General features: G+C 39.5%; 1 protein-coding gene across 1 annotated transcript in view; it reads right to left on the bottom strand.

Annotated features, from left to right (window-relative positions):
* Nucleotides 1–26449, bottom strand: part of sdk2b (sidekick cell adhesion molecule 2b) — a 327715-nt gene that overhangs the window by 98762 nt on the left and 202504 nt on the right. The window contains exon 2 of the mRNA XM_059324690.1: nucleotides 6245–6404. Coding sequence (XP_059180673.1) covers nucleotides 6245–6404 — 160 coding nt within the window. The remainder of the gene's footprint in view (nucleotides 1–6244; nucleotides 6405–26449) is intronic.

The following is a 26449-nucleotide window of genomic DNA, read 5'->3' as shown; positions in this document are numbered from 1 at the left end:
TTCTGAACACATTGTCACATCTTGCACAGAGCAGTCATTACCGGAGAGATTGAAATGACACTCCATTATGCTAGCTGTCAAAATATTAATCTCATTTTTATACTTTCTTCCCAGTCTTGATTGTGAAAGCAGAGTTGACCAAGAAAGCGATGTTTTAGTTGTGACTGTATTGTCGGGAAAACTAATTTTCCCTGCTCAAAAATTGACAGCAAAAAGGGGACGGTAAAGTACATAGAGATGAAAAGTCAATCAGCAGGAACTCATGATGCTGTGACTGTCACGTCTTCTCTGTCGAGCTGTTTCATTTTCTTCTATGACTGACTGTTGATTAGATTGTATGTTTGCAGAGTTCTACGAAGGGGTGGTTCAGGTTTTTTAGAAGTGGGGTTGTATAAGGTACTTATCAAAGTTAGTGTTTTACCTACAGTACAAACGAGACTAGTCTCCCCTCAAAAAACGACAATATAGGCAGCAAAATATGACTCATCTTTATGTTTTAGACAGTTCTCCGCCGCAATCTTGCTGACATCGTAGTAATGATTGATGGTGATGCACAGTTCAAATGGCGGATGTCACACTCCGGGTGGATGGGTCGAACAAATGGCCGACTTTCACCAGAAGAATGGGGTTAATGTCCCATGTGAAAACAAAGGAAACTACTTTTTACATAACTAAAGTTTTTTTACCCAACTTCCATTGCTTACGTCACCCTCGTAACTACTTCACTTCCAGCATTTACGTACATTTATTTACTGTTTAAACTGGCTTTTATAACGCCTAACCAGGAGGTTTTTTGCCCTAAACCTAGGTCAGTGGTTTTGTAGCCTAAATTCACCGAAACTTCAGTTTTTACAACCGTGAACTGTCCGTGCATGCATAATGAAATGTGTGCTATCTTTACAATGTTCCTCTCGGTACCGCAAGCTGCTAAACACTCTTTTGGGTTATTTTGACAAACACTTATATATGTCGGTATTGGTGAAATTGACAAGCGGTCTATTCTGCCGTTTACGTCTGTGATTTTGTTGGAACAAACCCTTTAAAATAACAAAAATTTAAAGTAAAGCAGCAACTTCCATGTTCTGTGAAGTAAAATTTGTATTTTTGTCAATGGAGTCTGGTGCCTTTGATGAGAGTGTAACTCCCTCTGTTCTCCATTGGAAAGTGTGAGCTAACAGCAACATAATGTGCTGAAATGATATTAATTTTGCTGCTGCCACCATCCACAGCAGTACTTTAACTTCCCTGCAGCTACTCTGCTTCTTCATACTGGTGGCAGACCGAATGCCACCCTCTCTAGGTAAAACACTGACTAGGGATTCCTCACAAGCCACTTTTTAAAAATCGTATCCACAAAACTTCCCTTTAAAACCTTTTTTCAGTCTGTCTGTTTCATTAGAACATGAAAATTGGAGAAAGGTTTACTATTCCCTACAGGGAACAGAGGCCACACTCCACTAACTGAGCCAAGAACCAATTGACAAACAAAAATGACTCTTGAGGTTTGATTAATAATTAACTCACTTAATTAAGTTTCTAGGTTAATTGGCGGCATAAAGACTGGTGGCATGCCAGGTAAACGTCCCTGAGGTTCTGGTCATGTGATAGGACGTCGTGGCGGTGCTGTGCTGTGTATTTATAGACAAATTGATCTGCTAAAGCATTGTGTGCGGGATAATTCACTGGCTGATGGGTTCAAAAATCCTTAATTGTATTGGATGTAATCTTCAATCTTAATTAAGTCGAGTTTTAATTTGGAGATAAATCTTTTAAATGATTATTTGGGAACAAAGAAAGCAGGATGCTGGCCAAATGCTGTGAATATGTGTGTATGTGTATGTGTGTGTGTGTGTGTGTGTGTGTGTGTGTGTGTGGCTGGTTGGCTCTTGGAGGTGATGCTGCTGTTATGTGACAGCAGTCAATGCTGAGCCTGTTCTCTCCCAAATGTGGCACTCCCCACAGCAGATCACTAAAGCTGTGCCAGTCACTTACCTCTGCCAGCAGTTTCTCTCTGTCACACACACTCACACCTACACGTTGAATAGTAATACCCCCCCGCCACACACACACACACACACACACACACACACACACCTTGCAGTATTGATCGGTTGCCAGAGGACACAAGGTCAAGTCGCATGGTGTCAATATTTAAACCAGCACTCAGCACTCGGGACCTCTACCCTAACCTCATTAATATGGGGGTCTGCTCTGCTCAAATACTCTCCTGGCACAGAGAAAGGTCGACTTGAGGAATGAGGAGGACTGCATACCCACACATAAAACAGACACGCACACTTTCACATGCAAAAAGCTGTCAAAACACACAGAAATGAATGAATAGACTCTATGTTAATCGCACAGACACACATCTTATCTTTACTGTCTTTATTTGATGTATGACCTATTGAAACAGGATACTGTGGCGGCACACAGTGCAGTGATGTATCATTCTGATATGTAAACCAATGGGATGTCAGAAGCACAGAAAGAGTGTTGGATTTGATTTAAGGAATTTGAGGGAAATTGAGATTTCCTTATCTGTTATTGCAACAATTCAATAGACATTTAAAACAGTACATAATACATACACAAATTATTTCATGACTTTCCATAACGTTTACCCCATTTCTCTTACTCTATTTAAATGTGGACTATGACATTCTGGAGATACAAAGTTGGTTGTTGAGTCTCATTCCAAGGTCGTCAGATACTGAGGCTTTGGGCTGGTAGTCGTAATGAAATACCAACTCAAAGCCTTGGTATTTGACAATCTGGAAATCAGCCTCACCAACCCAAAGTTTCAGTAATTGATGACCTTTATAGGCTAACCAATAAAGCAATCATTGGTTGCAATAAAAAAGACTCTTGCTGCACATACCACCCATCCCAAATGTGGATGTTAGGGTTTCATCAAAGATTGTTTCATCGTTTCCTGATGGCAACTTAAAGTAGTTACTTATTTTACTACTACTATTACTTAGTTCCCCTACAACTAAATTAGGATGCTATTCCACTGATGAGAAACATAGCTCTTAAAAGCAGAGACTCCATCACTTCAGCCAATAGCAGATCTTTGGATGTGGAGCTGCAGCTGTACCAATGCTTGTTAATGGTATCTGGCCTGGCTACAGCAGCCATAAAACAGATAAATGATGCCCCCATATTGCCAAAGTTGGACGTTTTGGGAAAGAGCATACATCCAGCAAACTTTCCAGGCATTTGCAGATAAGCAAATTGCAAGTTCCTACTAACTTACTACGAACTACTCGCTCATTGGACATTCCCAACACCAGCAAAGTGCATACGCCAATGTGAATACTGGCAATGGTAACACATCACAGCACTAAATTTCATATTAGTAATAAAAGGAATGTATTTTGCTTGACATTTTACATTATTTGTGATTTTTATTAAAATATTTTAAACAACAGCCCAAGAAATGTATGTTCAAAACCATTCCAAACCATTTCCAGGCCCCATTTTTTATAATTTCCTAACTTTTCCAGAAATTTCATGACTGCAGAAACCCTGTAAAGTAAACACACAGCCACTCACACATGCAGAATCCTGCACAGATTGGTGCCTGCCTACTTGTTTAATCACCCATTCTTTCACTCAATCACTTACCCAATAACAGAGTCAACTGGGCCCTGAGGCTCCAACAGACAGTGTAATTCTCAAGTACAGTCCATTCTGATCAATTGTTCCAGGATCTATGTGTCACTGGTGCCCTTCCTACCCCGCTGTTCCCACTCTGGTCTTATCTGTCTCCAGAGAGCGTGAGGAGAAAGGCCGAGCTCCGTCAATAGAGCTGATGTTGCCTCTGCCTTCTCCCCCTATGTTGTTTTCAAATACACACTCACATGTGATCAGTTCAGCTAAGATCAGCAAAGTGTGTGTCAACAAGCGTTCTTTCAATCCTCTGGTGCTTCATTTACACTGCTGTACGCACACACACGTACACACACACTTGCTGCAGACACATTGCTCTCTGAGATAAGAGCAATGTTTGCCACGTTCCAGATCTTAAAGTTACCATTAAAGACGGTTTATCTCCTGGCCTTACTCTTATTCACGCCTCTCGCTGCTGAGCCGCCTCTCTAGAGAGTGTGATGGAGGTCACAGAGCCACGAGGGGGAAGGAGAGAAAAGAGTAAGAGAGAAAAAGCAAAACAGCAAGAGCTATTTCTTGATTTAGCAGGGTATTCTGTGATGAAACTCTAACAGGCTGTGTTGAATAAATGTACACGCAGAATACTATACTGCCCTACAGGGACAGAGAGGCTTTTGGAAATTCAAGCCTTAAATCGACATCTTTTTTAGGAAGAAGAAAAAAAAACAGAGACCTAAAAATGCAGGTACTCTGCCTTTGCACAATCTACAAACAGACAAAATGTCTTCTTTTATCTTTGTTACTAGTTTAATAAATGACAACTTGTTGTTTAAATGTATGATGTAAAGTAAGACCAATTTTGCATATTCTTTTCCCCATCCGATATAGATTTAGCCACCATCTCATTTCTCTGGTACTTAACGAATTAATCCATTATCAAAAATGTGGGAAACACAAATTTGGTTTAGTTGAGGTTTGATGTGACCACCATGTGACTCACCGGGTTAGCTTTATCTCAAAGGATATGTCTAAAGTCAAGTTCAAATCTAATACATGCCACATTTAGGTTAGAGGGGCTCTAACCAGGTTCCTATTTTCACCTCTTTTTGGGTGTCTAATGGGGAAAAGAATTGTTGAAAATGGTCTGCAGCCAGTGAATGGTTTAGAATGTAATCCTCTAGAGTAATTAATCAATGTAGATATTAAGTAATCAGTTAGGAATTAGTTGATTTACTTGTTGTTTACTGCTCTTGGGGCAACACAATAACTTCACCCAATAAGATTAAGATTCCCTTATTAGTCCCACAATGGGGAAATTCAACCTCTGCATTTAACCGATCCTTTCTGAAACACCAGTGAACACACCGGAGCAGTGGGCAGCACATTACTGCACATAAGGGCACCCCTTGCTCAAGGGCCCTTCAGTCTTTGGCCTGTCAGTCCCTGGATGGCGATGCTCTGGTTACAAGCCCAATTCCTAACCGCTAATCTCGAGGCCACAGGCTGCCCCAACATTACCTCCCGTCTGACTGCAGCAGATCTCCACTATTGAAACTAATATTGTCTCCAGGTAAAAATGTTTTCTTCTCTTTGGTTGGTGTTTGGATCCATTTGTACGACAACTAACTACAACTTTAGCCTGCCCGTATCCAACAAAGGTAGTCAATGGAAGCTGCTCAAACGGTTCCTCAACTATTTGTCAGCACAATTTGAAAATGCCCAAAACCAAACCATTGTTTTTATTTAAAATATATTTTCCATTACACTAGCTTACTCGAACAAAACTCTTTCTGGCACTCCTCTCTCCAGCACTGTTCTTCAAGGTTGTCCGACAGTCAATGGCAAAAATAAGCACTTTCACTGGGCGCATACTAATGGTGCACAATAGCCCCAATTGCTGCAGTGCTCTTGCTCAATACTGGACAAAAACATGGGAAAATAGTGTTAAAAATACAGAAGTTCTTCTTTAAAGACTCATTGGCTGCTGTTGTCATTTCTTCTGTACATTCTGGCTATGATAAAGCAGAATGTAGTAAATATTATAATGTAGTTTGGCTAGGATTTCAGCAGGTGATACGCAGTGCAATGCTGACCTTCTATGTATAGTGTTTTAGCTTTGTGTGACAATCTACTGGTGCAAACATGACAACTGCATTCAATTTTCCATCCCATTTATTTGATGTTTGTGCTATTTTTAGATTGCTAAAGCTACTAAACACTCATATGGGTCATTTTGACAAACGCTTATATGTGTCGTTATAGGTGGTATTGACAAACAGCTTATTCTGTCGTTGAGGTTGGAGATCTTGTTGGAACAAACTCTTTAAAATACCAAAGATTGAGTAAAGCAGCAACTCCTGTGTTCTGTGAAGTAAAATTACTGTTTTTGTCAAAGGAGTCTGGTGGCTTTGAAGCTAGCATAATTCTGGCCATGATAAAGCCAGAATGTAGCAAATATTATAACGTAGATGGCTAGGATTTCAGCAGGTGATACGCAATGCAATGTTGACGTACTATGTATAGCGTTTTAGCTTTGTGTGAAAATCTACTGGTGCAAACATGGCAACTACATTCAATTTTCTCTCTCACTCTTCCTCCCTCTTGATCAAAGTGATTCAGTTTTCCTCACCTGTACTCCAGTGAGAAGCGGGTCAGCTCTGTGCTGTTGTGGATCCATTTGAACTCCAGGGGCCAGCTTCCCTCAGCCATGCAGGTCAGCACCAGCCTGTTGCGCTCCAGATGAAGCTGGCTCCTCACCGGCTCCGTCTTGAAGTAGGGAGGCACGTCATCTGAGGAGAACAGAGTGAACAGAACAAAGTTTTGATTTAAAGTCTCTTTATTTATTTATTTTTAATGAGACGTCTTGCAAATAGAGAATACCTCAAAAGGATGTGAATAAAGAACACCTACTCTTAAATCCCACACACATTCATGAACCCGCAGGCATAAAGAAAACAAAAAAAAACCACACAGACTAAAGCATGTCAGGAAAAAAACGAGAGCTTTAAGGATAAGAGAGAGAGAAGCATATTTATTTTCTTGTGAACTTATCTTTCATCTTGATAAGGTAGGCACAGATGAAGAGCAAAAATCGAGTTGTCAAACTACTGAAAAACATTTGAACAACAAGGCAACTGCAGCTGATGCTTACATGTATCTGACTGTAACAGACTGTAGATGGTCAGATGCTGGGATCTCACCTAAGACAAAGCAAATTCTCTTGTATTTGATTATCACTGACATGTATACGCCAAGCTGCCACACTCCAGATGGAAAACCCGTTCTGAACGTGTCACATTTGGAGCTACCTAAGCTCCTGTTGCTTGTGTTTGGTGATCTTGACTTGCTCTGCGAATGTCAGCGATGTCTGGCTAACAGGGGAGAGTGGAAGCAGAGGCATCAAGTCAAGAAGGATTGCTCCTTCTTCTCCTGCTCTGTGTGTCAGTAACTCATTGGCACAGGGCACCACTTTCCTCCGAGCCAGACGGAGCAGACAGGAAAGGAGTAAAACCGAGGAGGAGGCATGAAATCCTTTCATCATTCGTTCGCCTCCACTCCGTTTCGCTCTGTCTTTCGCTCTTTCAGCGTCTTCCCGAACACGCTCTGTTGAAGTGTGAAGGAATGGATTGAGGAAGACCGGCGAGAAGCTCTCCACAGGGTGATGCACAGACTGAACATGGCAACACACACACACACACACACTGATTTTTATATCTCAATCAAGAAAGCCTCACACACAAACTGTCAAGGTCCCTTGTGGCTCTAATATCTCACCCTTGATAAATGACGCTAAAATGTAGAGCTCACTTGATGATCATTGTAAATATAGAACACATTAATTGGATGGTTGGATAATATAATTATCAAATTGACTGATAATCAGGCATTGGAATTAAACTGTCAAAATGATCTATAGTGCTGATATTTAGTTCTTCAATTTCGGCGCGACAAATCCACCAGAGGTAGACTGATAAGAGGAGGAACGGGAGGGAAAATAGGGAATGAAAGTAAAATAGAGTGAGAGACAGAGGATGATTTACAGGCTTTTCACTTTCATTCTGCTGAGGCTTTTGGAAATATACGTTTAATGTGATGACAAGATGTCTTGACTGGGAGTACAGCACTAGGGATATGATAAGATGAGAGTTTGTAGGAGTATAGTATCTTATCATGGTAAACTATCCTTAGTTTCCACGTCTAAGAGCTTTAATTTGAAAATATTGGCTACAAAATTCTTGTTTATGCTGCTGTTTTAACAATTATTCTACCCTCATTGAAATAAATGGGCAATTCAAAACTGCTTCTGTGTTCTTGCTACTGTAGGTGTCTTTAAGACCATGTTTTATCATACACACACACACAAACACATATTTACAAGGTAAAACAATAGCAACCAATGCTGTTGTGGCGGGTAATCAACACCTGTCAGTATAATGTAACACGGTCCAACAGAATCATAAATTACAGCCTCGAAATCTATTATAAATTTGAGCTAGAGACCATCTTGTGATTGGATCACACCTGCCGTGGTGCTAAATCTGTGTATGTGGTGCAGCAGAGCACATGAAATGAGAGAAGGCGATTTTGGCGAAACGTGAAGTGTGCCAGAAGGGGCGCCGGGAAGCGATGCCCGCTCCCTCTCAGTCCAGTTTGGCTGTTCAGACCGGGGCGCTCTGCTGCCTGTCCAGCTCTTTATCCGCAGGGATTGTTACGGCATCTGGTCCTTTACACAGGATAGATTCAGCCGTCCGTGTTTGAGACTCTCACTTCGTTGTCCACCAACATCAGAGAAAAAATCACCAAAAGAAGTCTTTATTGCCTAATTCTCAGGGTCATACAGTCATGGAGAAAATGATTAGACTGCCCTTGTTTTCTTCAGTTTACTGTTCATTTTAATGCCTGGTACAACTAAAGGTACATTTGTTTGGACAAATATAATGATAACAACAACAACAACAACAACAATATCTCATTAGAATTTAATTCAAGAGCTGATATCTAGCCATTTTCCATGATTTTCTTGATAATGATTTTGGTTATTAATAAGAAACCATGGACAATGTCTAGATACCAGCTCTTAAATTAAACTCTTATGAGCTATTTTTGTTGTTATCATTATATTTGTCCAAACAAATGTACCTTTAGTTGTACCAGGTATTAAAATGAACAACAAATTGAAGAAACAGTGTGGTCTAATCATTTTTTTCCATGACTGTAAGTTGTAACTTGGATTCCCAAAAAGGGGGCAAGCAGTTTGGATTCCTTTTTGGACATCCCAAAGTTGTTGGAGCCTTCTTATAACCGTCCTGTGAGTGTGGCCCAGGCTGCCAAATATGGAAACAAGTTGTCTGCACCTATAACCCAGCTCTGAGACGGTATTTAGGAGTGGTTGTTTTTTTATGACCTAGGTCATGAAGACCGTCTCTTGCTAGAGTCAAAGGTGCATGGTTGCTCTTAAAGAAAATACTACTTGGACTCTTCTTTGATTGCTAAAACATCTGGTGTATTGGCAGACAGATGTGTCACAGAAGGTGCCAATGCATCTTAGTTTGTACTTATATTTAACATGGTCATGATTATGAGTGTGGTTTAGATTAGTAATAAACAACACTGTTCACATGCACTTGGTGACCTGCCGCATTCTTCTGGGTTTGTTTTATTACAGGACTATATGAAATCAAGTTTTGTTAAGGTGTAGCTAATAAACTGGGTACTGATATTGCATATGGATATGTAATTTCCAGTTTTGTTGACAGACTTTAAAGCAATAAAGTAGAACGTCTTTTGACTGAACAAAACAGTAATCCAAGTATATAAAACATGGTTCACCTAAATAATGAGGAAAATCAAGAGAAGATATGCACGTATATGATCTCGTTGTTGTTTGCAGTTCAAAAGTGCATGACATATCTAAATAAGTCGATAATGAATATTCACACATTCCGGCACCTTCTTTATGCATATTTATAAACAATACTTTGCAAACTCGTGACTGTTGAGAATCTGAGTGCAGTTCAAACCCGTAGGCAGGCTGCCATGAATAAATATGTGTAACAAACAGAAAAGACAGAGGAGACTCAATAACCTGCAGTATTGATCTGTCAGATTCAACTCACATTATACCTTACATTTCCAAGTTTGAAACTGTGCTCCTTGCCACTTGCCTTGCACTGTGTGCTGTTCAAATCTGATCCCTTCAGCTAGTCAAACATGAAGAAAAAGCCTTCACACAGCAGAAGCATAAAAGCCCCCAAAAAAACTCAGACACGGCTAATCAGAAAGTCACACTCTGAAGTGAAGTCTCAGAGAAATAGTACACAATCAACCAGGAGAGGAAGGGAAACTTAGGTTAAGTGAAACAAGAAAAACGAGGGAAAATGATATATGAGAGAGCAGCGTGGCACGCAGAGGGCTTAGTAGATGCAGAATAGAGATAAAATGTAAAACAGACTCTGAGGTACCTTCAGAGTTGGAGTGCTTGGGCGTCTCCCAAAGCAGTGTGGGTTAATTCTATGTCTGGCACGGAGAAGATAGGCTGCAAAAATCAAGGAGATTGAGATGTGCAATAGTGATTTGAGATGGCCGAGACTAATTATTCCCTGGCGATGTGCGCTTTGCTTTTATCTATGATGGGGAGATAAAAGAGAATGAGGGGGGGGAGGCAGGAAAAAAAGAGGGAGAGAGAGAAGGGGCAGACAGCGGCGCGGCGAGACAGAGAACGGGCTATGCAAACAAAACGCAAGCATGCATATCAGCCGTACGCAGATACTGGTTCATCCACAGGTAGGTGTGAGGCCAAAGACAACATTGATCACTGATGAGTATCTGCTAGAGTCGCTCTCATTAGGAAGTCCTTTAGAGCTCATCAGTGTTATCTCACTGTGGAATCAGCACACGCAGCGCGAGGAAAACACTCTGCGGACATGATAGCTCAGGGGGGCAACTAATGATTATTTTGATTAACAATTATTGTCTATTATTTTTTCATCATTCAATCTGACCACATTAGGCCTTCTGTATTTTTTTATACCACTTATACTATACTGTGTATATCTCTGTATATATTTAAATATATTTAGTCATATGTCATTAGTCAACTTATTTAACCTATTTCACATGCTAAGATATATATTCTCCAATGTGCAATATCTGTAAAATGCAAAGTACTTTCAGGAAAACAAACAAACACAAAAATTATATATTAATAATAAATGCCAGATAGCAGAAATGTATGTATATAATGTTTATAGAATGTATGTTTATGTCTTTTTTTTATTATATATATTCTTTATTCTGTTTTCCATATCTAGGGTGCATCTCAATAAATTAGAATATCATAGGAAAGTGTATTAATGCAATTAAAAATGTGGAAATAACACATTATATAGATCCATTACACACAGAATGAAACATTTCATATCTTTATTTATTTATTATTATTTTTAATTATAATGATTATTACTTACATTTAATGAAAACCTAAAATTCAGTGTCTCAAAAAAAATGTAATAATACAAAAGACCAATTCTAAAAAGTATGTTTAATATGGAAATGTTGGCCTCTGAAAAGTATGTCCATCTATATGACTTGAACTACTGGAAATGGACTTTTCCATAATATTCTAATATATTGAGATGCACCTGTATGTCTGTATCTTGAGCTGCTGTGACAACTAAATTTCCCCACTGTGGGATAAATAAAGTCATATCTTATCTTATATTATCTCTTAATTATTTTCTACTACTACTAATGCAACTGAGCAGCACTAGTCACTATTTTTTATATATACAATGGATGAAATGATAATAATATCTGCAGTGTCTCAGCTCTACGGACCATTTTAGACTCTTTCAGCTCCTGGCTTTATGACTTACAACTTTACGGTTTGGTTTACCCTCGCCGCTCTCATTGACCTCATTCGGAGCCACAGCAGGCAGCTGTTTTCAGCAAAAAAAATTGATAAACCCACCACCACACAGTTACAGTGACTCACTGGTAAACATAGTAGCGTGTTTAGCTGCTAAACAACCACATATTTCCCTCAAGAGGTGTAAAAACCAAAGCAGAGCTAGAAGGAGAGTAAATAGTGGACTCACATTTGCCAGGTGGCCAGAAACACAACCATAAATGAATGCCAATGTTGTTTACTCTGTGTCTGCTGGATATGTTAATAGCCAACTGTTTGCCAACCTAAAACTTCATAACGTGACAGTATGTGTATGTTGTCTTTATATATTTTTATGGTGCCGAAACATCTGTTAAAAGGGAAACATTATGCTCATTTTTTAAGGTTCATACTTTACATGTTCGAGTACAGATGTTCACAACTACAACAGCGAAATACAACGATTGCACTGTGAAACGGCAGTGGTGCAACAAAATACCAATTCTATGTTGTTTTAGGGTGGATCAGCTATTCTCACGCATTATGCACTGACATACAGTTTGTCAAAATAAAATTGACCTAATTTGCATGCTCAATTTGATTTCTTAAAGGAAAATGAATGCTTTATTATTATTTTATTATTAATTTACTAGTTGATACAACAGTTGATATATTAATGGAGAGAAAAATAGTCAGTTAAGAATGCAATTAAGATCATTTTAGATCGGTGAAAGATTCAGAAGTTGTTTTGTTGTATTTTTCTGTTTGATAATGGACATAGGTATCTTAATATACTTTAAATACTTGATATTTACTTTAATAACAGCTTGAAAGTGTCACTGAAACTACAGCAGTGGCGGAGACAGCTGGTTGGGGGGATGGTATGTTATTTACCCACAAATACAAATACAAATACCGTCATATACTGAATATCCCTCTGAAATGTGACGTTATTATGGTATGAGCATAAGATAAGCCCAAGCCTAATATTGATGGAAACTCTAAACATTACACAAGAATAAAATTAATGTGCATCTTTATATACTCATTATACACTACTGCTGAAAATTTGGGGTCACTTAGAAATGTCCCTGTTTTTTAAAGAAAAGCTCAATTTAAAAAAAACAAACAACAACAGACCTACAGTGTAGACATTGTTAATGTGGTAAATGACTGTTAAAGCTGGAACTGGCTGATTGTCTTATTAAATATCTATTATATATTGTCCTCTGTACATTGTGTTAATCCACGTTTATAGAAAACTGTTCTGTGCTAATTTGAGAAGCAATAAAAGTATCCTTCCTCAGGTTAGCTGAGTATCTACGGCCGCCATTGTAAATAAGAATTTGTTCTTAATGACCTGCCTGGTTGAATAAAGGTGAATGAATGAATGAATCTAGAGGTAAAGTTGGAGATTTGTACAGGTTAGAATGATTATTTCTGCACTTGTCAATGTCTTAACTGTATTTTCGATTCATTTTTTCGTAACTCAATCATGAATAAAACAGTATAGAATAAACGCAGACATTTTCTAAGTGACCCCAAACTTTTGAGTGCTAGTGTATGTGGACAGTACTGTGTATACTGCAACTAAATAAAGAGGAGGAATAGTGAGGGAAGATGGACTGAGTGACCTCTGCTGCATCACTGGCTACATATAAACTTCCCAAGACTTTAACAGCTTCACTATAACCACAATGCCATTATATTTAGTAAAAATGCAATACCGTAACAAGAATGAAATTATCTTCTCTGAATATTGAGTCACTGTGTCTCAAGGGAATTATTCTTACAGTCTTTATCACATAATTAATGCAGCACATTCTGTAACCTATAGACAATCAAGGTTTAGGTAACAAACTGCAACTCCTGACCATGACCAAGGTTTTCTTGTGCACTTCCAATGAATGCAAACACAAAACCAAACCCAACTATCTGGAAACTGTGTGCTTCCTGTGCAATACAAAGCAATTATTGTGTGATAGAGGCCCCCTCATTTGCATACAGCACAGCTCATGCCAGAGGATGCTCCCGGGGGGGGGCACGGGCTAGGTCGACTCAAAGCTGGAGAATGTGTGTGTGTGTGTGTGTGTGTGTGTGTGTGTGTGCGTGTGCATGTGTGCGTGCAGGTTAGTGTGTCAGACGGACGCTCACAAACTCAGTCTGCAGCACACAGTCAATTAAATCAGCTCCCTCATTAATGAGAACAGTGCCAGGTACAAATGCCTGCCCTGGAGTGGGAATTCATAATTGAGAAGAACTTGGAGAATTCATTTCTAAAATAACAAGAGCCACAGTTGGGGACATTTCTCCTATTTCCCTGCAAATACTCTTAAAAGGGTCAAAAACCATTCTCCTTGTTAGACAAAGAGTCTATAGGCTATAATAACACAGATATGAAATAAAATTTGTTTATTTAAATTAAAAAAATACTTCGAATGCAACATTTTTTTTCTGTTTTGTTTCAATCATAACATCTTTGCTTTGCAGTGAAGGTCTCCAGATGACTTTTTTATGCCACTTGCATGATAAAGGACCAACGATCCTCTCTGGATATTTATTCATGGTAAACAAAAACACACTGGACTGAAGATACTACAGGCTGAATAGTGTCTAGACGAGTCGATGTAATGTCGCCATTTAAATCACTTGTGGTCCATTGTGAGTGAAACATCCTTTTTTTTTCATAGCTTTTCTATACCACCTCTTGGTGTCTGAGAGCTCGCCAGCTTTACAGGTGACACTAGAGGTGGGCGATATGGCCCTAAAAGAATATCACGATATTTCAGGTTATTTTTGCGATAACAATGTTTTTGACGATATTACAAAATACTGAAAAAAATATATAAAATATGATTTGTTTTAGTCTGTATAAATTATAAAAAACGTACAACAAAATAAAAAACAATCATAAATCTAAAATGTAGTGTAAAATTGTAAAATGTAAAATTGCAAATGACTGACGGGTGACAGACACTCTGCTGAGCAGAGACACAACGCAAAATAACTTTGTATTATGTATAGCGTAATATACTTTCAGTTTGAAATGTGACGTTAGCAGCACATGAGACTCTGACGGGCCGACACAGTCAAGGTAATTAATGGGAAACGCTTGTGCCACTATGTCAAGAAGTTGTAATGTTGCCAATATCATGATATGCAGGGCTGAGTTTTCACAGATAAGTCTGCGCACACACGGGCTTCTTTCCATCCAGTTCCCAGAAGGCTGTGGTGCTGCGGTGGCAGCCATGAGAAGCAAACTCCCTCCTTATTCTATCCTCAGGGGCCTTCTGCTCCTGGACACAGCATACATATTTCAGCTGCAGCCTGGGGGCCCCACACGTACACACAAACAGGTGCTTATATTCTTTGCACCTGAATATCAAAAAACTTACTAAGGGGTGTTTATCAGAGCAGGTACATTCCATTCATCACACATGTTTTATTAACGTGTGATTGGACAGTTTGGATGTACATTTTATTATAACATACTTACATACATACATACTGTGTGTGTGTGTGTGTGTGTGTGTGTGTGTGTGTGTGTGTGTGTGTGTGTGTGTGTGTGTGTGTGTGTGTATGTGTGTGTCATTTATGGTGGCAGGTGTCTGGATGTATGTGTTTGTGATGCTGATGAGGATGGAAGTTTGCTGGTGGTCTAACTGAGCTGCTAATGGCCCTGCTGGGTGTGAAAATCTGTTCTACTGTCTGTCTTTATTTAGCACACTAGTCTGGCCCGCTTGCTGAGTCTGTGTGTGTGTGTGTGTGTGTGTGTGTGTGTGTGTGTCCAGGATGGGAAATGGAGGAGGTCCATAAAATGCCAGTGTACTGTATGTATGTCAGCACTGTACTGTGCATTTACTGCATGTTTCTGCTGTATGTGTGTGTGAGTGATTTGGCAGGCATGTGTTTGTGTGTGTGTGTGTGTGCTGACTGATTTTTCTCATCCCTAAGAGACACTCAAACCAAGGCCAGCTGCTGATTTTCACCAGCCCGTGTCTATGCACACATATATATGGCACGTGGATTATACCGAACCAATCAGCTGTTCACTATTCTGTTCACACACGTATCCATAACTCATACATACATACACATACATGTGCACAAACACATATTTCGCCCCAGCACAGAGCTTTTGGCACATCTCCAGAGTGTTACTGTTGGCCCTTTTTGTTCAATTCACGGCTCAGTGAAGCCTCGTCCTCCTCCTCTTCGCCTGTAGCACTGCATTTCCCATGAGGCCACACTGCCAGCCACTAATCTGGACTGCAGGCCAAAAGACCCCCGCACTGTCCAGGAGACTGATTTTAATTGGGCATGAGAAGATGACGAGGCCAAGGTAACATGTTCATTAGGGATTATCATTTATTCATTTGCCATTTATACTTAATGCATCATTTTAGATTTATTTGCTTGTGATACAGGTCATATCCGCATCCAGCATACATTAGATTTGTTACTCATTGTGGTTATATTTTCATTCTAGGATTCTGGTACCAAACCTGAGGGCTAGGTTCCCCCAAGGGGTCAGAAGAAAAAGTATATGCGGTCACAAGATGATGGAAAATAAAGAAAAGCATGATTTCTTTCCTAAGATATTCTAGTAATCTTGTGTATTTATATGTAAAGAAGTCAGCGGTTGAACAATATGCAACTAGAAGGGCACGCAGAGAGCACAGATCTTCTCTACGGCCATACTACGTCCATGCAATGCCAGAAAGTGAAAAATAGTTTGTCTATCTGTTCGGTGATTTGGACTCACTCCAATATTTAATGAAATACTTCTTGGCCCATGCTAAACCCTTCTACCAAGCTTCATAAAAATAGGGCAAGTAGTTTTTCCATAAATCTGCTGACAAACAACAAACAGTTCCTCCACAGTAGAAGTAATAGGTCACCAAAAAAGCTTCGAAAGTTTGGAAACTGGTATCCCTCATATTTCTGTCCTCTCCTCCGGTGTGGGGATAAGACAGCACTGTCTGGCTACAATCAATCAAAGCAGCTCAACATTAAAAGTGTCTTCCTCTTTAAACAGCCTGGGCAAAGAGGGACGGCAGTCATAAATCTATGAGCTAACCTTTAGCCACGACAGGCTAAGCTCTCAGCTTGCATGCTTACCTTTATCACTTACCCCACAGCAATCCTTTCCCCGCCTCCGATAATGACTTGCAAAGCTAGACTAAGCAGCTAATGTCGTGAAACAGAGCTACACAAAGAAAAAAAAGTTTTAATACACAGGTGCGGGAAAGATTATGTTCTGTAAAAATGAAAGAAACTATGATTTAATGTATGCCAATACTTGCTTCTCTATTCCTGTTACGTTTGTGTAATTGCCCATTTCTTCCACACGGAAATTTGTTTACGTGTGTGTTTCCGAATGTGTGTGTGTGTGTGTGTGTGTGTGTGTGTGTGTGTGTGTGCTTGCTCAGGAGCAAGCTGGTTTAATTTCCCACAAGATCCAGAAAGAAAAATCTCCTTAGTGCTGGAGTGTGGTGCACAGTACACTGAGCATATTATGCTATTATGTTTATGGAGGCAAATCAATTCCTGTATTATGGGACACAATAAAGCCGAGAAGCATCTTATGTGTCAGGATCATATGGCTAAAAATGCTGCATGAAACATCCCTGCAGATAACCTTCGCTATGCTCCACTGAGGTCCCCGGGCACTAAAAACAGGCAGGATTTAAGCCCACATCTCCCATTCAAAATGCCATACGATTTTATACAAATTTATGTCAGTGGAGATTTTCTGCATCAGGTAAAGGGAAGAATTGGGCAAAAAAAGCGTGCAAGGAATATAAGGGCGTGTTATATGATGTTATGAAAGACTTTTAGAGTCTTGTTCAGATACTAGTCGTGCTGTTTGAGGAAAGTGCAGTCGGTGGAAATAAAAGAACAAACAGAGTGGACACGCACACAGCTATGCGAGACAGTACGCATCAATGACTTGGCCAACCCACGGCTTGAGGATGGGGTGTGTCTGCAGTCCACCCCTGGCCTGCTGAAAAATTAACGCTGTGGAACATTGTTCGTCGGTGCTCAATAATGTATGGGCAGGTTACAGCAGGGGAATCACAGAGAGGAAGAGAAAAGAGGAGTCTACTCTTCCTATGGCTCAATTCCTCCGCAGACTGCAGCGGCCGGAGTGTACGTGCACGCAATACACACAGGTGTTGCAAACGAGGTGCTTGCCAAACTGTCTATTGAACTTCACAACTGCCCATGCGTGCATCACTGTTTATCGAGCCAAGTTTATAGTTCAATGTGAGAATGAACCGGAGGAAAGTGTTGCTCATGTGTCAGCCACAAAATAACACATTTCTCCCTCGTCTTGGCCACCGTTCATTTAATTTCAGCCAGCTAAATCACGTGGAACTGATTTATTGTTATGTGAACACAGTATTCTCAGTAAATACGCTCCACAAATACAATACAGTCTGTCCAAATATTGCTGATATTTGGAGAGTAACCAAACAGCAATTCCCCCAGGAGGCAGACTTAATTAAAGCCTACAGGTGGATGCAGCAGTGTTGCAGGATGAAAGTGGGAACTGCCTTGTTGCAATGGCTGCCTTTGATTCATACTGCAGAGACAACTGCATGCCTCAAATTGCATGCAGGCTTTCCATAAAATTCGCAAGGAATTCCTTATGCTGAAATTAAGGGTTTAAGGTAAGCGTTTTAAGGTACTTTGTATCCCATAGAGCAATTTTGTTAACAACTATTCTAGTGTTTGTTAGAAACAATAGCTGTAAAAAAAAAAAAGTAAAGAATTGAGAGAGCCACCATTGCATCAGCCATTAGTTGGTGGACTACTGGCATTTTATCTGTTGCCATTTATGTTTTTGGTTGTCCAGAAGTGACCATATTTGAATGTCAGGGTAGGGCATGCTAGCAGTACTTCTAGCCTGCTTATGTGCAGATTCCTTAGTGTCTTTTAATAAAAGTGAAAGCTGAACTAGATATTTTTTTGGTGATACAAATGTTACAAGTAATTGTCATGATCTGAAAACACACTGTGAAAGGGTTAATGTTCTAAGATGAAAACCGTGGTAGCGACTCAGCCACACCCTATATTAAGCCCTTATCGTCTCATTTACTGTAAATAGGATCATGATTTACACAATGGACATCATGCTGTGTTGAAGTAGGACCTTTTTCTCATAGACTTCTATACAATTGGACTTATTTTTTCACTTCCTCACTGGCTTCACAATTTAGGCCCAGAGGTTTGTGCTTGGTTAGTGCTGCAGATAAAAAATCTGGGAAGGAAAAAAATATGAACCGAGGAGGGTAAAAAGAGAAAAAGTCTGCAGTGTAACTTGTGTTGGAGAACAGGTGTCGCTAGAAATAAAGGGACGGTTTCCCCTCTGGTGCTGTTTGGGTGCACTTGACCAATCATCTAAAAATAAGTCACTATGAAATGAAAATCATTGACCCAATAAAGAGCACTCACACAGTACACAAAGAGCTGCAGTGACTTTCTGCTGCTGTATTGTGATGTACTTGAGTGTTGTGTTATTGTGATGCAATAAAGATTTCAGCACCTAGCATTTTCTGGAGTTCCAGCAAAATTGAATGGTCTTTATCAGTCCCCTTCATTACAAGGACTTTGCTCAGTTGTCAAGGAGAGTTATTCACTCATATGATAACAAAAAAAGCCAGTAAGAAGACCTTGTGTTTTTTTTTTTTTGTCAAACTTCTTTTTTCTGGTAGTTAACATGAATTTGTTTAAAGAGTACTTGTTTTTAAAAAAAGAAATATTAGGGGGCACAATTGTCTAAATTGCCACTTAGTGGAGATGATTAGTGCAAATCAATATAGAGAGCATTTGATAGCTGAGGTAGTTTGATGGAGAGGCCATTATCCAGCATCTCTCCTGATTCAACGCTTGTTCACTCTGGAGTACGGTAGGAAACAATTCTACTTCATGGTCTTGTTAGAAAGCTTTTAATGTACTAGAATGGGCTTTTTAGTCCGTCTCTGTTATTGCCACAATGCAGCTGTTTGTTGGATAATAGGGGAGCAGTCAAGATGCCTCAATAAATGTTGATTTAACATTAGTTCCTCTCTGATAATCTTTTGTTTTTGGTCTCTTCTTCAACCCAAATTGGCATCTCTCCTCTTTTGGGCGTTTATTTTTGCAGTCTCTTATAAGAATGAGAGAAAATTCACCCACCCTTCCATTTATTATATTGTTTGTTTGTTTTTCAACTGGGGCAATACACAGTACATTTATTGAAGCAGATATAGCTAAAAGCTACTTTCCATCCGTAGATCTGAGTCCATTGCGTTAATATGCATGTGTGTGGTGTTGATTGCGCTTATTGTAGGCGCATAAAAGAGTAAATGTAATGTGTTTGCTGATCGTCTGTGCTGCATGCATGTAGAGTATGATTAAGAAGCATCCATCAGTTTGTGCAGCTGTGTACAGCCATGCATGTTCTAATGCACACAGCAAGTCTACGCTCACAACTGAATCTCTTTTCTGCACACACACACACACACACACACACACACACACACACACACACACACACACACACACACACACACACACTGAGAGACAGTGTGCCGCTGGGATCTTGACAAAGTTTCCGCACTGATAGAACTGCATGCGCACACACGTCGCCCACCTCATCCATCTCATCCCTGTCTCTGTTGGCGGCTTTCTGCTCATCCTCACGCATCCACATATAAACAAGGAGACCCCCCTCTGTCCCCCTGCGACACAAGCAAACACACACATTGGAAGCGCCCCCCCACATCCACCTCTCTGGGATAAATGTGATCATTGCTCTGTCCCCTTTGTGCTTCACCTAATGAAGGGCATGTCTTAATAAAGCCAAGGGAATGGATGGGGCTGGTTTCGCTGCTCAGCAAGCCAATTAGCTCCTTCTTACCTTCTGCCATGCATTTTTCTTTGACCTCATGCCGTGTTCTCTCACAGTTATCATGGGTGGTTTACCCCCTGCTTTTCTTTCCCCTCTGATTGCTTCTACTGTGAACCTATTTATAAGTGTTGGGGATCAAAAATGGAGCAGCAGGAAGTGCAATACTTAAGTGGACAAAATGCCGTGGTATGTCAAGCCATGTTTCTTTATTTGCTTTTATTATATTTCTTGCCAAATAATGTTTCATTCTTTACTTATTAGTAGAGGGGTCATAACTTCCGGCGAAAAGTGTGTATTTAAATGTTGTGACAAAAGCTCTGCTGTAGTCTTTTATACTCTTGCAGGGGTCAATGTTTGTTCCTCTTCTGTTTGGTTCTTTGTACTGTATATGGGCTCAGAAAAAAAGCCCCCAATGTGGCTATTCAGAGGAACCATAATCTTTCATTAATGAGCTTTCAATTTAGGCATTATATGTGATCAGGCCGCAGTACATTGAGCCAGTATACTCAGGTCACAGGAAAGAATGAGACAAAGTGGATAAAGCATAAAAGAGGAGGAAGAAAAGAAGAAAAGCGGGCCGGAGGAGCAGAGTGATTATAAGGCTGGAGGTAGAAAAACATTCTCAAATGCTGAGCTGTATAATAAAGTCTAAGTTTAGGCTATGGGGGAGAACAAGGGTTTTATTTACATCACTGCACGCAGAAACTCTTAAGCCAGAAGCCTTATTGGATGGGAATTAGGACTGGATATTTTGTTACTGAGGGGCTTGCGGGGTTGCTATATACTGTGCCCCATGCCATGTTTGCTGTCAAATTAAGCCCTATACTCTGCAAGACAATACGTCATGGCACGTCAACGCAGCAAACAAGTAACAATTCTTTTGCTCACAGCATTCATGATTTTTGTTATTTTAACATAATACTTCCACTGAGAAAGAGAGTTAGAGGAGAAAGGACAGGGCGCCAGCAAACAAAGCAGCAAGGATAATAGCCATCGGTGATGGTCAGAACTGCTGCCTTAATGCGGATGGAAGGCCAAACATTACGAAAAAAAGCCCAACAACTTTGAAAGTTAACTTAAAAGCCAACATGGACGAATAGCCCTCGAAGCAAGTTCAACTTTTTATTTGTAGAAAGAACAAATTTGCTTCTTTCAAAGGTTACGTGTGTATTTAAAGTGCTCAATAAAAAAGATTCTAACTTTTTAATACCATGACAACTGAGCAAACCCATCTGCTGATGAACATCATGTAATGGACTGTATTTATGAAGTGCTTTTACAATTTTGCCCTTCTATTCAACACACCAAAGGAAGAAAGCTAACATAAAAGGTACTGTCCTTACCACTGGGAGCAATTTGGAGTTCATTGTCCTGCCCAAAGAAAACGCACACGTGGCCGGAATGAGCAGGGGTTTGAACCGCCAACCCTGTGATCAGTGAGTGACCCGACCTACCTCCGCAGCTCACATCAGCTGATAAATGGACCATAAGTTTCTGTTTTCAAGGTCAAGAATAAACTTCAACAGAAACTACAATTGCGGTTGTATGCCTCCACCAATCATTCAAGTTGCAGTTTACGTCAATGTCAACACTCATATATCGCCATGGAAATAGACAATGCTTCAAATATGGATGTTGCTGCTAAGAAGTTATACATTTACAAACATGGTTGCTTCACACACATCTCCAACCCCCACAGAAAAGATATGGAGAGTGATCAAGAGTTATGGACATGAATAATTGCCAGATAAGTGTTTTCATGCCACAGTAAAGTTGACCTTCGACATTTGGGATATAAGATGTTATCACTTCTTCATTTTATCCTATAGGACATTTTTGTGACATTTTGTCATAATTAGCAAAATAATTATTGAGTTATTACCAAGTCAATGCATGTTTTGTGAGCTTTTTGTTGATCCACAATATCGAGACAATTCATCCTTGAGTCCAAGTAGATGCCAGATGTAATGAAATTCCCTTCCAAGTGTTCCCCATATATCGGGTTCACAAGAATAACACAAATGTGAAGTCACAGTGAGCTTGAACTTTGACCACCAAAATCTAGTAAATTCATCCTTGAGTCCAAACAGGCACCAAATGTAATAAAATCCATCCAGGTGTTCCTGATATATCATGTTCATGAGAATGGGACTGATGTGAAGTCACAGGGACCTTCACCTTTGACCACCAGAATCTAGTCAGTTCATCCTTGAGTCCAAACAGGTGCCAAATGTAATGAAATTCCTTGTAGGTGTTCCTGATATATTGCTTTCGCAAGAATGGGACAGAAGTGAAGTCACAGTGACCTTCACCTTTAACCTAGTCAGTTCATCCTTGAGTCCAAGTGGACGTTTGTGACTGATGTAATGTAATTCTCTTTAGGTGTTCCTGATATATCGTGTTCAAAAGAATGGGACTGATGTGAAGTCACAGTGACCTTTACCTTTGACCACCAGAATCTAGTCATTTCATCCTTGAGTCTAAAGTGACTTGGGTGCCACATTTAAAGAAATATCCTCAAGGCGTTAACAGCCATGTGACCTATTTGTGATCTAAAAGGAATTGGTTAGATTGTATAAATATCTCTGATGATGGTAGGAAACATTTTGGACAAGCTGTAAAGGCAGGAGAGATGCTTTTTACAGATGTCAGGGTACAGAGAATTAGGCTGCACGGCTCCAGACGAACACTGGAGATGTGTAGGTGACAGTTTGCAAGTTTTTGTGAGTGATACTTCAATCTTGGAGATTTTCAGTTAAATGAAGCACACACTGCTGTCTTTTGAAGAGACAAAGCGCTTATTGAGGATGTTATCAAAGACAACACCATGATTTCTGCAATGCTCAGTAATATATAAATGAAAATAAATTAAATAAATTGATGGAGATCTGGAAGTTGAAGAAATCTAGTAAAAGTATGTGAGGGGTCAAGAACAAATGTGAGTGCATAAGACATCATAAAGACAGTATCTGACAAAACAGCAAAATTCATTGCTAGAGGGGATGGAATGATTTATTGTATCCAAAGCAGCGCTGAGATTTAGGAGGCCCAGAAGAGGTTGTCAATAGATAATAGTTTTTCATTCCTCACTTTGAGGAGCACATTTGCGGTTCTGTGAATGGCTACGAGTCAAACCTGCCTTAAACTTTCTAAATGCAACTTATTTGTCCATTGAAATTCTACTTCTTTCAGAATTCAATCAGGATGAGATTTGAAGTTAGAATAAAAATGACTTGGTTTCAGGTTTTTATAAAAGAAAAATCAGTAGAGAATGAGCAAGACAGTTCTTTAAAGATATATGCAGTGAAGATTGTGTGTGGTAAATGAATAAATACATAAATAAATAAATAGGGGCGTCCCGGTGGCACACCTGGTAGGGCGGTTCGAATCCGGCTCGAAGCCCTTTCCCGCATGTCTTCCCCTCTGTCTCCCCCTTCTCTCAGTCAATAAAGCCCAAAAATGGCCCAAAAAAAAAAAAAATATATATATATATATATATATAAGTAAAATATAAATCTAATAAAATAAAATTGAATTAAAACCTGAAGTGAGCTCTGACAAAAGAGCTAGTGCAATCTTTATGTTTTAAAAAGATTTTTTTCATACTTTCCTTTAACTCAGAAGCACAAATTGGATTGAAAGAAAGGTTTACTCCAGCTGAAGTTCTATTGGTGTGATCTTCTGTCTATTATGAGGTCCTTTTGAGGAAAAAAAAGAAGAAAAAAAGCAAGAGAAGAAAACTCTTAAGACTGCATTTGTTTGTGAAGGCTGCTGACATCAAGAAACACAACTGTATTTTTAAAAAAAACTTAAGATAAAGTTTGAGCATACCCTTGATCGCTTGTTATACTACCATATAACAACAATGTCTAAATGATAAAGGATGGAACATTTCTTTCACTCCTTGAAGCTGCTGGTGTTGGAAACCTTGGAGAATCACCACTTTACATTTACTAGTGTGGTGAATTTGAAGGGCCGGTCTGGCAGCTGCAACATGAAGTCTTTTTGAAGTGTTTAGCCAAACATTTCAAATGCGATATTGTGCATTCTTAGGCCTTGAACAATACACCTGCCATCGCAGAGTTGTCTCCTCTCGCTCTGGTAGAGGATATGTTTGCAGATATTTGTTATATATGCTGCCACAGTTTAAGTAAGACCATCCATCTTTAAAATATCTCTCTGACCGTTAGTCAGACTGGCCTAAGATTTTGTATGTGGCTTGTGCATGGCACAAAGGTGTGCATCCTCGATTTTGAAGATTTTTTAATTCATTTTTCAAAATATCATTATTTACGTAAGACGTGTTGCGGCATTTCATTGTTTCCGATCGGACGCCTTTTAGGGGAGCTCCGCCCCATTGTGTGATAGGCCCACACCTGGTCAGAAACCCAATTCGCTCTGGATTTCCACGATGGACTCATCTCATCTGTAAGTCTATTTAGCCTACCTATCTTTCAGAGTTTTAAAGTGTGCTACAAGGTTCGATTTTCCAATAATATTTGAATAGTTTCCAGCGAATATCAATGTTCAATGTGTATGTGCCGGATGGTGTGCGTACCTTATGAAAAGTAAGTGTTTTATGGAGTTGCAGAGGTTGTAGTGGTCTGCATAGCCACAATAAATGAAAGACAATATCAATCAATCTACACATTCCACAACACACCTAATAACCCTTACTCACATTATTCACATCCATCTGTTTGTGCTGCATGTGAACATATTCCCTCCTATATCTGTGTCTGTATATATGTCTAACCATGTTGAATGATTAAGTTTATTTTTCTTAAAATAACTATTTCTGTGTCTCTTAATATCTCAATGTACATCCATGTATTACCCAAGATACACTTTGTATATTAACACGACGCAAGAGTCTTACACCTCATTGTACATCCCACTTTCACACACAACCTCATTTGGCCATAATTGAAAAATCTACTTAATCTCCCACTATACGAATACATACTTCCTACGGGCACTGCACTAGTTATAAATGAATGGCAAGATCAAACTTTCTTCAAAAATATTATTATTATTATAATTATTAATAATAATAATAATAATAATAATAATAATAATAATCATAATTGAATGAGAAAAAAAAAATAGTTGCAAGAACGGTATTGATCTTACTCTCAGCAAGAAAGTGAAGAAGCATATTTCCCAAAGTGATCTTTAGAATAACAATATGAAATATAGATAAACATAGTAAGGGTAGCAAGCAAACACATGGAGCCATGGCTGCATTTAGGTATCAAATTCAATAATACTCTTTGGATAACAGCTCCAACAGCTATAGGTGGTGATTTCTGGAAGACTCTTGGAGAAGTGGCAGCTCTTCTCCTTCTCCCAATCATCTTTTCTGCCTCTGCTTTCTCCAACCCTCCTGCCCAATCTCTCTTTCTCTCTCTGGTGACAACTGTGCCATTACTACACCTGCAGGTGACTGACAGCTTCCTCAAATGGAAGTGTATTGGCTGTGCTGTGATTGATAGGTTTGCCGCCCACCTCCGTAACTGTGTCTGCCGTTGTTTGATGAGCATCTGTCCAAAAGTGGACACTCAAAACACATACTCAGCCACTCCACTGCTCTTAGCGGGCCACTCTTCTCCGCCACTTTATAAAATAAAAAGTAGTTTTTCCATTCAATTTATATAAGATGCACTCCAGTTTACAATACCCATTTTCCACCACACTGCATAATGTCCCAGCAGTTCAGATAAAACCTCATACACACCAGGTCTTCCAATCTGCCATTATGCTGACCTGAGCTGAAATGTATATTGCTGGTTGCCCGTATCTGCATTATTTCTTTCTTTTTGAATTGCATACTCAATTCTCCAGAAATGAGAAATTCAGGACTTTTATTTGTGTAACTCCGAGTATGATTTTGCTGCAGGCAATGCATTTAGTCCTGGAAAAACAATGTGTGATTTGTCAGGTTCTTAATCTGCTTTAAGCTTGTAAAACCACCAAATTCCCCCTCTGAGGGTTAATGCCCATCACTGAAAGAAATGAAAAAGCCTCTCATTTCATCCGTGGCACATATG

The sequence above is a fragment of the Centropristis striata genome, chromosome 21, assembly GCF_030273125.1.
Source record: "Centropristis striata isolate RG_2023a ecotype Rhode Island chromosome 21, C.striata_1.0, whole genome shotgun sequence".
NCBI classification, from domain to species: domain Eukaryota; kingdom Metazoa; phylum Chordata; class Actinopteri; order Perciformes; family Serranidae; genus Centropristis; species Centropristis striata.
This window is presented reverse-complemented; position numbering and strand designations above follow the sequence as displayed.